We start from the raw sequence: 12,261 nt of genomic DNA on the forward strand, positions 1-12,261 counted from the left end.
ATGATGTCTTTCAAAAAAATATTGACTACTGAACAGTGATGCATGGTTTTTCCACTAATGCAAATAATGAAATATTAAGTGGCATTACATTTATTTTTATTTAATTTTTAACTTTAAAAATACTTTAAGTATTAATTTAACTTTTTTTTTCTTTTTAATCTCAAATTTTTTAAGGCGAAAAGTTTGGGAAATCTGTTAATGGCATTCATGCCATTTAACATTTCATTAATCTCAAAAGTGGTGACTTTGCAGGCCCTAATTGTTAGGTTAAAAAAAACGGCAATTGTTTTTCATATCTTGGCAACCATTATTAACAATCCAAGACCTGTCACTACAGCCCACTCCAACTCATAAAGACTGACTGCACCTTAATAGAGTGACCAGTGTGTTTTGTGCAGTGGCAACCGCTAGGGCACTGATGCATGCATGCATGCCCAGACTTGCTTTTATTAGCATTACAGCCACTTCTTGGGAGGTCATGCTTGTGTTTTCCCTAAGTGCTGGTTGTCCACCAGGCAACGTCATGCTTTACAGCACAGGAATCCACTCTAAGGGTTACCCAACGCCAAGCACCAGGCTTACAAAGTGGAGAGTCGGACATCTAAGACTAGTGGACATGCTCACGGGACCCAACATCCTGGTCTTTATACAGTATTCAGGCAGATACAAAAGCAGTCAAAACAGATGAAGCACTTCTTATTGGTTAAAACCTGGTCCAACTCAGTCCTAAAAGATTGTGTCCTTAAGACTTAAGACCTGTTCATACCAACCAAGAACTATAATTATAAAGATAACTAAAACAATAATTATATTAGCATCCACTCCAACGCATAATAATATTGTTTATTATAAGCACAAGCTACTGTTATGTGAATTCTGATTTGCTGTTAATGTATTTATCATTCATTAGCTTGATTACAACAATATCATTTCTCTGTGCCATGAACATTGTAGTGGTGTGGACTTTCCTATTCTCATAGCATTAGAATGATTATCAAAACTTTATAGTTAAAGTTTGTTACAGTCCTTGATGCGAACATGTCTTCAGTCATGCTTTTTCCAGTCCATTGCAAAAACACTTAAGCAAGTCAACCTGTTCAAAAGAGACAGTAAGCATTTAGAGAGGTCTCTTATATACGCAAAGAAATTCTTCTTGCAAAAGGCAGAGAGGCTTTTTATGACACAAGACACTGTGTAGGCAGACTTACTATTGTGTCTAAGCACACACTAACCTGGGCGGCAGTGCCATTACCTCACTCTCTGTTATCACAGTAATGACAGAACGTGTGTGCGAGTCGTGTGTCTGCACCAGATCAAGTCTGAGCATGTCAGTCGTGCCTCCACAAATTGCTGCTTTAATCAACAGAGTGTTTAACAGTAACCAGGGCTGAAGACATGACAGACAGCAGGCAGTGTGCAGCCAGGAGCTCTCTCACACTGTGAAGGCCAATTAAGGGTTCAAGCCTCAACAGAGGAAGGAACAGGAAAAAGAAAAAAAAAAAGAGGGAGTGCGAGAGTGAAGAGAGTGTGGAAAGCTCTCCGTATATTCAGAAGTATTATCAGTTAAATTGAATAAGAAGGTACAATGGAAAAATCACTGGAAGCAGTGGAATTCCGACCGCAGTCACCTGACACTTAAGTACAAATGGGTTAGCCCCTTTTAAAAAAAACTTTTAGAAAACAAATGTGAGGAAATGCTCAGAAAAAGCTGATTTGATTAACCATTCTCACTCAATGTAGGACAATAAAAAAATAACTTAAAAAAACAATTAATTTAATTGTTGCACTAAAAAATAATGAAAAATACACATCCAAAGTAAAAAACTAAATAAAAATCTTATATTATGTTTATAAAAATATTATATAATTTTATAAACATAACACAAAAAAAGGAAATGTAATGCTGGAGTGAAATCTGTTAATTGAATAAACTATCTATTGTAGATAACATGAAAGTACTCAAGTGCAAAACAACACTGCCCTCTGATGGTGGCCCTGTCGTGCTGCAGTTTCACAGGAAAAAGCATGAGGATGGACTTACTGAGGTCTTCTGCCAACTGAACCCTCCTGCCTGTGATCAGCTGGACTTTCTTCTCAGTATCCTCTCCAAAGTCCTCTAATACTTCTTTAACATTCTTCTCTAAGCGCCGCACTGTTTAAAAAAAAAAAAAAAAAAAAACACTCATACTTTTGTTGTTTGACCGTGGAACATAATGATACCAGTAGTCTCAGTCTCAATTTGTAATAACAGATTATTTAGTAAGTAACCAGAACTGAAGACTTGTTTGCAGGAAAGCTTGCTTGGTAATGAGAACCCACAGACATACCCTCTGTATTAGTGAGCTGTTGTCTAAGAGTATTGGCTGTGATGGCCAACATCCTCTGGATCCTCCAGAACAGAACCACATCATTGCACTCAAGCTGGAACACAGAGAAATAAGTCAAAACATTAGCTAAAAAGAACTTTTTAACACAAAATAAACAGCTATTACAGTCTTCAGTCAAAAGATTATATTATACAAAGAATGCAAATTACTTTTCTTTAGTTACGGAATGTTATGTTTTGGTTATGTTTATTATCTGGTTTGCCTTTATTAATAAATTCCCTGTTAATAAAGTATTTCAAATGGACACCAATGGCCATGGTCATTCCACAGCTGAGAATATTTAAATGTTACATAGCATTACATTTATTTTACTTATTAATTGTAGCTTTTTTTTTCTTTAAAATTCTAAATTGTACCTTTTTTTTATCTTCAAACAAAATAATATTTATATTATTTTTATTTATAATAATTTTTATAATAATATTTAAATAAATAAAATAAATACATGTATTACTATAAAGCATATAATTATTCCAGAAAGTGAAAACTTTGAAAGCTCCAATTATTATTTTTTAGTAAATTTGAATAAAAAGGCTTCTTCTTTACCTCAGAGTCTACAAAGTGCCTCTGGTAGTAGTAGAAACCTCGCCTGCAGAGGTTACAATGTAATAATGCTTTCTGCAGGAAATGACGTCGATAGAGTTGGTGCCAAGTGTCCTTGATCTGCGGAAAGATATCAGTTAAATTAGTGAAAAAAAAAACATTCAATCTGATGTACAGATAGTTATGTTAGATATTCTCTCCAGGTGTCTCACTTACCAGTATGGGGTCCACTTCCACTCCTCTGCCCTCCAGGTTTTTGCGCACTGTAGTGACCTCATCATTAGCCAGGTAGGCTGTGTGATCCTCATGCAGCTTCAACAGACGCTCCAGCTCGTTTTTGGTTTCATTACGGATATGCTAGAGATACGAAACACAATTATGTAGACTTTCTTATCACTAGCACCTGCATGTAGTAATACCACAGACTCTAGTAATACTAAAAATAAATAAAATTTATAGTGCTGTCTGTCCAACCTGCTCTGGTGTTCGATTTTTCCAGCTAAACCACCTCTGCTTCCAGTCTGGCCCCACCATATCTGCTATTACTGAGTCAGCTGCAACACAGGAAGATGAGTCACACACTCCATAGACTGACAGACAAGAAAGGGCTTTATGAGGGGTAGACATACTGTCTTTAAGGCGAGCCTGCAGTGTTTCCTCCATGAACTGAATAGCGGCATCCCACTGGGGCTTGTCTGTGATAGAACGATCCTCCAGAGCGTTGTGTTGAATCACTCTCTAAACCCCACATACATAAGTTACATTTACCAACAACACTGAAGAAACACCTGTGTCCCGCATTATTAAAATAATCTACATTTTCAGGTAATTCTGTATGTTATATTTACCAAGCTGTCCATGGCTCTTTCATTCCACTTGTGTCGTTTGACGCTTTCATCCTTGACAGCTTCCTTCAGCTTATCAAAGATGTCATCCTGGTCTTTCCCTTTGTATTCTGCCATAAAGCGGGCAAACTCCTCCTGCAAAGTTTCCCAAGCAACCTGAGTAGCAAAGAAAAGACGACAGATTTAAAAACTGGATGAGACAAATATTTTAGAAGATTTCGGTAACACTTTATTTTAAGGTGTCCTTGTTACACGTTACATGTACTTACTATTATAATAATTAATTATGCATGATTACATGCAAGTAACCCTAAGCCTATTTTTTTTATATAATATAATTAATATAATATAATTTTTTACCTGACGATTTGAGAAGTTTAACTACCAACTATGAGCACAAATAAAAAGCAGCGGTTCATCAGTGTTCATTACCTCCAGCGCTTTATGAGGAAGTTGTTTGTCAGTCCATTGCTTAAGTTTGATGTCTACAGTGGTGTTGAAAGTGCCCGAGTTCATGGTCTGAGCAGCAGGCAGGTAGATGTTCTCAATAACGTGTGTCGAGACCCTTTCCCAAAGCTTCTTCTGTAAGATGGACTCCCTAAAATGATATAAAATTATGTTTGTTAATTCTTAAATTGACCAAGCTGTTATTTAATGTAAGCCAAGTGCACAATAAACAATGTTAATTACATTGTTTTCAGTTCTTTCAACCATCAAATGAGAGAACACCAAAAATGTACTTCATAACTCTAAACAGTCGAGTGGAAAGTATAGGACTTGACATTAAGACAAAGATGAGAATATTCTGAGGGTTATGGTGAAGCTCATTTATCATAAAAGGAAACCATATTTCATAGCTTCCTGTTTGCTTTGTTCTAGTGTGGTACATCAATACACACACATCTCCAATACCACCAAACTAGCGCTGCCCAGAGAAGCCACCCTCCAGCTATTCATCATGCTATTGATTTGAGAGGCTGATGGAGCACACTGGGCCCCCTACAAACATCTGATCTATTTCATTTAGCTTGCTCCTCTGGGTTTTAGGTTCATAACTCCGGGTACAGCTTGCAGCTTTGCATTCTGAAGGTAGAGTCAGCCCTGAAGCCATGAGATGGAGATGTTGAGTTTAACATCCAAAAAACATTCAACATCCAGTTTACATATAGTCCACAAGACCAAAAAAAAAATAGCTGAGATTATTAAAATAACACATTTTATACTTCTACACATACTATAAACCTACACACAGGTTCTTAATACTGTGTGGCTACCTGGATGATCTGTGACTGTTTTTTTGTTTTGTGATGGTTGTTCATGAGTCCCTTGTTTGTTCTGAACAGTTAAACTGAGCACTGTTCTTCAGAAAAAACTTCCAGGTCCTGCAGATTCTTCAGGTTTCCAGCATCTTTTGCATATTTGAATCCTTTTCAGCAGTGACTGTATGATTTTGAGATCCATCTTTTTACACTGAGGACAACTGACGGACTCAAACGCAACTATAAAAAAGGTTTAAACATTCACTGATGCTCCAGAAGGAAACATGATGCATTAAGAGCCAGGGGGTGAAAACTTTAGGGTTTTTTTCATCTCCATGTGGTCCTGTTCGGTATTGCAACTTGACTTCTCTAAAATGTAAAAAAGCTCTTTGCTGTTGCACTGTACACATACTCAAAAATTCATATTTTTTTCTTTCATATGTGCTTATATGGGCTCCTTTGGTGTCCTTTTGGAGTTTCTAAGAGTCTTTTTTCGGAAAGACATCTAAATTTATCTTGAAAAAAAGCTTGCAGAAAATACAGATTTTTGAGAAACTTTAATCTTTTGGTTTACTTTGCTGGATATAGCAAATGATGACAAAATAAACATTTGAAACAAGATAAATGGTCTATGCTTAATTTCATGAAGTGTGCATTGGAAGTTGGAAGTACCATCTTCATGTTTTGTAAATTAGTATTCAATTATGAAGTAGGCAAAACAAAATTAGTACAAATTAAACCAAACAATATAAAAAATATGCACACAAAAATTAATTATATACAAAAAAAAATAAAAAAAACTCAAATAAATTGACAACCCAACAATTAATTTTGTCGTTAATGAAAAGAGAAGTGCTCACCAATGTTGTGGTGTAACTTGACTCAAGCTGATCACCTCATCCAATATCTCATTTTTGGCCTTCTCATACAGCTCGTTCTAGGAATGAGGAGCATGACATAGACAGTATTAAACATATAAAAAATGTAATAAGAACTTATACAGTAGATTAAAGTTTTTTTTAAGTAATAAATAACTAATATTATAAATAAATTATTAACTAATGTTTTTTTGATCATTTACCATACATAAATCAGAATACCAGAAGTCCTGGCCCCTCCAAGCCTTACAATGGGGGTAAGCTGGTGATTTTTGTCAACCGTTCAGAAGACGTGAAATAAAGCACACACATCCGTAATAAAAAAGTCCCTCACGTGGCTCTGTGGGGTGAATAAAGGCCTCCTGTAGCGAATCAGTGCGTGTTTGTACGAAAAATATCCATATTTCCAATGTAATAAACACTTTTTTCTCACTTCCGCTGACTGTGGTATGCGGGAGGCGTTCCAGCGGATGATGTAGGACGTCAGCGTTGCGTGGTTAGTGACAAACGTGGAGAGAGAACAAAGCAAAACGCTGGTTATGAATTAGAAGTACAAACCGAGGATTTGTAAAGAAAAATGTAGGAGGATTTAGATATAAGCCAAGAGGAGACTGGCTTTCCTGTGCTTAAGGAAACTTTGCTTCCTTTGCTCGTGTAAACAAACTCACTAAACTAGCATATCTCGGGCGCGCTCGACGCATATGTCCTACGTCATCTGCCAGAACGGCTTGCACATATGACAGTCAGTGAGAAGTGAGAAAAAGTGTTTATTACGTTTGAAATATGGATATTTATTTTACAAAAACGCATGTATTCACTACATAAGGCCTTTTTTCATCCCCCGGAGCCGTGTGAGGCACGTTTTATTACAGAAGCGAGCACTTTAATTTTTACGTCTTCTGGACTGTTAACAAAAAGCACCTGCTTACCCCCATTGTAAGGCTTGGAGGGGCCATACAATTTTTAGTATAACTCCAATTGGATATTGTCTGAAAGAAGAAAGTCATATACACCTAGGATGCCTCGAGAGTACATCACAGGCTAATTTTAATTTTTGGGTGAACTAACCCTTTAACAAGGAGTCCTAGATTTAAAGATCTAGAATAGTTTAATCAGGAGCCAGTTTTTACCCTGTCCAGCTCTCGTAAGCGAGGATAGTTGTTTTTCCACTCAGTCTCCAGGTTAAATCGGGATGCTGGTCAACAGGGAACATGAAGAAAAGTTCAATTTAGATTATTTTCATTAATATCCATAGCTTTTTTTAAGGAACATTTTAATCTGGACGGTTACAAAGGAACTAAGGATAGTCCACCCAAAAAATGAAAATTCTGTCACTTACTCACCCTCATGTCAAACCTGTATAGAAACAAAATATATTTTGGAATCCAAACAGTTTGGGTTCCCATTGACATCCATAGTATTTTCTGACCAAACAACAGAAATCAAAGGGAATGAAAACTCCTCTGTTACATTCTTCAAAAGATTTTCTGTTACACAGGATAAAGAAAGTCATACAATTTTGGATGGACTTGAGGGTGAGTAAATGATGACAGAATTTTAATTTTGGGTTGTACTATCCATTTAATATACTAATTTTACAAACAGCATAACTTAAATAAGGTCACAACTGTGATATTTCAATAAAAGTGTTACAAAATTCATTAAAAAAACTGCAGTAAGTAGGTCAGATGTAGTTTAAATGCAATCATTAGTAACTTGGGTATTAATCTCATACTTACATTTTTTTTTATAAATAAATAGATTTTCTATAAAACAATGTGCTATTAATATCTATAATACCACCTATAATAATAGTGAACTAAAACTTTTCAGTGACAGCATCCCTATTCCTCAGACACTTTCCATCTCCCTCTGTCTAATTCCCCATATAGGGACACCAGATAGACTGCGCTGTGGCCATGATCAATGCACCTGGAGCCAGACGTGCACTGTATCAGCAACCCCATGCTCCCCAGGGGCCCTGCGTCCCCAGCATACACACGGGCCGGGTGCCTCGCTCACACAATGGAGATGACGCTAATTGCTCTGGTTATCGGGCCGGCCCCAGTGCAGCCGTAGAGATCGATAGCCCACACAAAGGTTTGAGAAGCATCCCAGGTCAGGCAATAAATCTAGAGGCAGAGCGTTAGCAGGGGTGGCCTGTTAATTGGCAGCGTGGAGGTCTACAGCGTGCCCTGTGCAGAACGTCTGAGCTGAGGTGAGATGTGACGGGAATCAGCACGCACAGAACAGGGAAACGGCTCTGCTCAGGTGGGTTTCAGAGTTAAGTGGCTGTCGAGCTGCTGGTTTAGGTTCTATTAAAGTTTATTTACTATGTCTCCTGAGAGATGATGTGCACTCCGCTTCTCAGAATGCCCTTGAAAATCAGCATCTTATTAGGGGATAAAAATAGCAGTGATCAAGTTAAAGGGCTAAAAGCACAGTCCATGTGTCTTTTTTATTTTAGAGTTTTCAGATACAGTATGTTGTAATAGTTAGCAGTAGTTATCAACCTTTTTGACTCCAAGGCTTCTCATTGTCCACAACAACAATTAAAGGCCCCATGAATTTTTTTCCAGTTATTTGTGAATTACTGAATAAGGATGGACCCATTCACAGACTATAACAATGTACATTTATTAGCATCATAAATCCAGCAAAGTTTTTCACATTTTTATTGTTTAAAAATTTGATGTACATTTTATAACACTATACTTTGTATACATTTAGTCATGTAGCATACACTTTTATCAAAAGCAACTTACAAATGAGGACAATAGAAGCATGTAATTGTTACATTACCTTAGCAAATTTGACATATTTCTTTCTTCTGACCACCATAAATAATCTCTCAATATTTCCTCTTTTGGTAAGACACAGAAAAGCTATCTTAGATTTTTATTTTGCTTCTAGAGCAAAAAAATAAAATTAAATTTGTACAATACGTTTTGTGAGTTTTCTAGGGTCCCCCTATTGGGCCCTCGGTTCCTTAGTTGCGAACCACTGTCCTAAAGATTTGACATAAGGTGGATGGCAAATGTTTCTTGAAAACAAGAAAAACATACATTCAGTCTGTTATCAATATGGCTTTAGATTATTTTAGGGGAAGAAGAATTATGATGCTTTAAATCTATCTTTTTGCAGTTTTTTATTTTATTTTATTTACAATACCACTCATTTATTATTATTCTTTTATGGAAAAACATAGACTGGACATTCTGTTTCATTTTTTCTTTTGTGGTCCAAGGGGTGTGGGGTGTAAATAAATAAGGTTTGGATCAACAGGTGGGTGAGTAGACAGAATGTAAATTTTTTGAGTGAACGATCCCTCTTAGATTTGTTAGGTGGAGTCATCTTACCTTTGAAGGCATCTGCTTGTTGTTCTACTGACTCCCTGACCATCTTCCAGAAGCAGTCTGACACAGCAAGACTCAAGTTCTTTGTGGTCACCTGATGAGCTTTCAACATGCCATCCTAAGCAGGTTGGAAAAATATTTTTTGCTATCAAAATATGCAACAGATTATAGAACAGGTGAGTTAGAAATATGCATTTGACTCCTACCTCAGCAGTCTTGAGCTCTGAAAGAAGTCCTCCTCATAGTCCTTGATGGAGTCTATGCTTTCATTAGAACTGCCTACAAAAGAAACATGGGATTGAATTATTTCTAGTGCACCAAATTTCAAATGTAAATAGTTTCTAAAAAGATCTCATGCTTACCTTTGCCGGTTACTACAGCAAAGTAGCCCAAAGCCTTCATTGGGAATAACTTGCCTTCAACTATTTGCTGGATCTACAAATGGGGGAAAAAGTAATAATTTGAAGCAAACAATGAACTAAAAAATTCCATTGAATGTCATCATCTGTACATAACTGCAGTGTCAGACGACACAAAATGCCTCCCTCTAGTGGCTAAAACAGGAAGTAACACATTATCAAGAGTTTATGTGAAATATCTAAAGGTCTTACTCTGCTTGGACTAGCTAGGTTCTTTTCTGCCAGGTCAACCTTGGTAAGAACAAAGATGGTCCTTTTGCCCTGAGGGTCCATCTGACTGACCAGATCAGTGACTATACTACGTTCTGCATCTACTGAGCCATCTGAAAGAGAGAAACAAACCAAGAGTGAAATATTAACAGAGCTGGCTAAAGAAAATGCTAGTATTTTACGACAAATATTTTAATGGAAGAAAACTCACCCTGAATGCAGAGGATGATGGCATTTGGATTCTGCATGTAGGCTTTACTAATGCTAAAAATGGTTTCTTTTGTGTCAGCAGACATGCCGGTTGTCACAGTCTGTATACAAATGAAACAGTCAGTGACATCTAACATGTTCTGCATAGATGTATATGGTTATATCATGTGTAAAATTGTATGAAATGTGCACAAAACTTACACTGATGACACCCGGCAAGTCAACGAGCACCATTCTCTGAATTCCTGGACCCTTTACGCTTAAAGAGATGGTCTAACACAGAATAAAAACACATGAAGGATGAATATAAAAGTATTTGGGCAGATTCAAGTGTAAATGTTTTCACAAAAGCAGTGAAGGAAGAAGGGTCTCACCTCAGGACTGACTGTCTGACCTTCCTTCACACTCTTCCTCATCCTGAGTTCGATCTCGTGCCTCAATGCTGCAAGCTAGAAATAAAAAATAAAAAAACATATCATCTCAGTGACCTGACAGTCAAATATAGAGACTGACAAATTTGTACTACATAATTTGAGTTAACATCCCAAAGCGATTATTGGCCGATAGTGATCGGTAGTCGATCAATCCGAGCACCCCTAGTAAAAAAAACTTACATCCTCCTCTTTCCCAAGGTCAAACTCACGAGTGCTGTCTTTGAACATTGCTACATGGTGAGGGCCTTCACTCAATGTCACCTACAGGTAAACACATCACAATTATTATAATATTTACTGTATAATTATTGTTCATGTGTTGTCTAACTACTATCTGAGTGTGGTTTGTTTAATTCACCTTGACAGGAGATCTGGTCATCATTTCTCCAGAGCCTCTGGGGAAGATCCTAGCTTGAGCTATCATCTCCAACACACTGGTCTTTCCTGCACTCTGATCTCCAACTACCACCACCTAGTGAAGAGAAGACAGAAGCTGGTTATGTCTGAACCATTAAGAGGTGTTCCATATAACCACATAGCAAAGAAACCATTAGTTTCGTTTATTTAGTTTAGTTTATTTCAAAGATATGTATAATAAAATGCAAGAAAAAATATATTACAGTGAAGGAAGAGGCAAAAAACACATTGGCTTATTTAAAGTAAAATAACAGAAAAGGGAAAGAAAAAGAATACTGACTCTTGGTAGATGATCTTGAGTATTGTAGTTGGAATCATAATCTGAGAGAATGTCCAGGACCTCAGAGTACAGATCAATCAAAGATTTCTGCACAGGATCAAAAACAGGAGAAATAAATAAATGAAGCCCTGTGATCTGTTCTTTATGTACTGCAATGAAAAAGCCAACCATTCTTAAAAAAAAAGAAAAGGAAAGAAAAAAGTAGTTTATTGCATGTATCACTTATATGCATAATTGAAGAATGTTAAAATCTGACCTTGACTTTTCTCTGGTGAATACCCTTGTCATCTTTCTGCAACACCACTTTCTTCAGTTCCTTATTCTCCTTTTCCAGACGCTCCAGCAGCCGTTGGTACTTTAACTGCATAAGCGTGAGGGAAATAGAGGATAAAATGTATAAAAATCGATCGTGATGAAAAGGCTATAAGGTTTAGTACGAAAAAACCAAGGCTTAAAATCAGTGACACATTACTGTTAATACCTGTGTTCGAAGAAGTTCTTCCTGAAGCTGGTCAACTTTTTCTTTATCAGATGACTGAAAGCACAAGAAACAATGTAGCAGACTATGACCATGTTATTTCTTTTCAGGGCAGCTGATCTTCCTAATATCCCCCTGTAAGAGCCATTACACAAACAATCCACATCTCATGCAGTTCCAGCATGCATCCCAGCAGAGGAAAGGCAAGATAATGCAAAGAGAAGAAATTTCCCTTCCAGGTTTTTCAAACATTTAATTAATCATTTATTCTTCACACAATTCACCACACTTCAAAAAATGATTTGTAAAGGATGCTTCAAGAGCACTAAATCATTTCTTGGCCCACACCTGCAATGCAATTGTTGAGTACCAAATCACAGAAAAGCAGTGAATGATTTGAAGAGAGAAGGACACAAAGGAAAACATCAAACACACAAACACACATCTACATAAAAAGCAAGGGTGTGTGATTTGAAATGCTCTTTGTTTATTGCTAAATAAAATGTCTTTTGCCTGTGTGCAGAAGAATTAGTTCTGGTGTTAGG

The 12,261-nt window shown here is 36.9% G+C and overlaps 1 protein-coding gene across 8 annotated transcripts in view; it reads right to left on the reverse strand.

The window, feature by feature from the left end:
* LOC109092127 (dynamin-like 120 kDa protein, mitochondrial) overlaps positions 1-12,261 on the reverse strand; it is a 41,376-nt gene that overhangs the window by 15,356 nt on the left and 13,759 nt on the right. For all 8 annotated transcript variants that reach the window (XM_042726097.1, XM_042726096.1, XM_042726095.1 and 5 more), the window contains 22 exons: positions 11,720-11,773; positions 11,495-11,599; positions 11,239-11,325; positions 10,900-11,013; positions 10,722-10,802; positions 10,482-10,556; positions 10,309-10,380; positions 10,109-10,208; positions 9,880-10,010; positions 9,631-9,703; positions 9,475-9,547; positions 9,272-9,387; positions 7,043-7,107; positions 5,895-5,971; positions 4,208-4,373; positions 3,779-3,931; positions 3,560-3,668; positions 3,405-3,484; positions 3,147-3,287; positions 2,934-3,050; positions 2,328-2,421; positions 2,042-2,152 (listed from right to left, as the gene is read on the reverse strand). In XM_042726097.1, the coding sequence (XP_042582031.1) occupies positions 2,042-2,152; positions 2,328-2,421; positions 2,934-3,050; positions 3,147-3,287; positions 3,405-3,484; positions 3,560-3,668; positions 3,779-3,931; positions 4,208-4,373; positions 5,895-5,971; positions 7,043-7,107; positions 9,272-9,387; positions 9,475-9,547; positions 9,631-9,703; positions 9,880-10,010; positions 10,109-10,208; positions 10,309-10,380; positions 10,482-10,556; positions 10,722-10,802; positions 10,900-11,013; positions 11,239-11,325; positions 11,495-11,599; positions 11,720-11,773 (2,194 nt within the window). The remainder of the gene's footprint in view (positions 1-2,041; positions 2,153-2,327; positions 2,422-2,933; positions 3,051-3,146; positions 3,288-3,404; positions 3,485-3,559; positions 3,669-3,778; positions 3,932-4,207; positions 4,374-5,894; positions 5,972-7,042; positions 7,108-9,271; positions 9,388-9,474; positions 9,548-9,630; positions 9,704-9,879; positions 10,011-10,108; positions 10,209-10,308; positions 10,381-10,481; positions 10,557-10,721; positions 10,803-10,899; positions 11,014-11,238; positions 11,326-11,494; positions 11,600-11,719; positions 11,774-12,261) is intronic.

The sequence above is a fragment of the Cyprinus carpio genome, chromosome B6, assembly GCF_018340385.1.
Source record: "Cyprinus carpio isolate SPL01 chromosome B6, ASM1834038v1, whole genome shotgun sequence".
Lineage (NCBI taxonomy): Eukaryota > Metazoa > Chordata > Actinopteri > Cypriniformes > Cyprinidae > Cyprinus > Cyprinus carpio.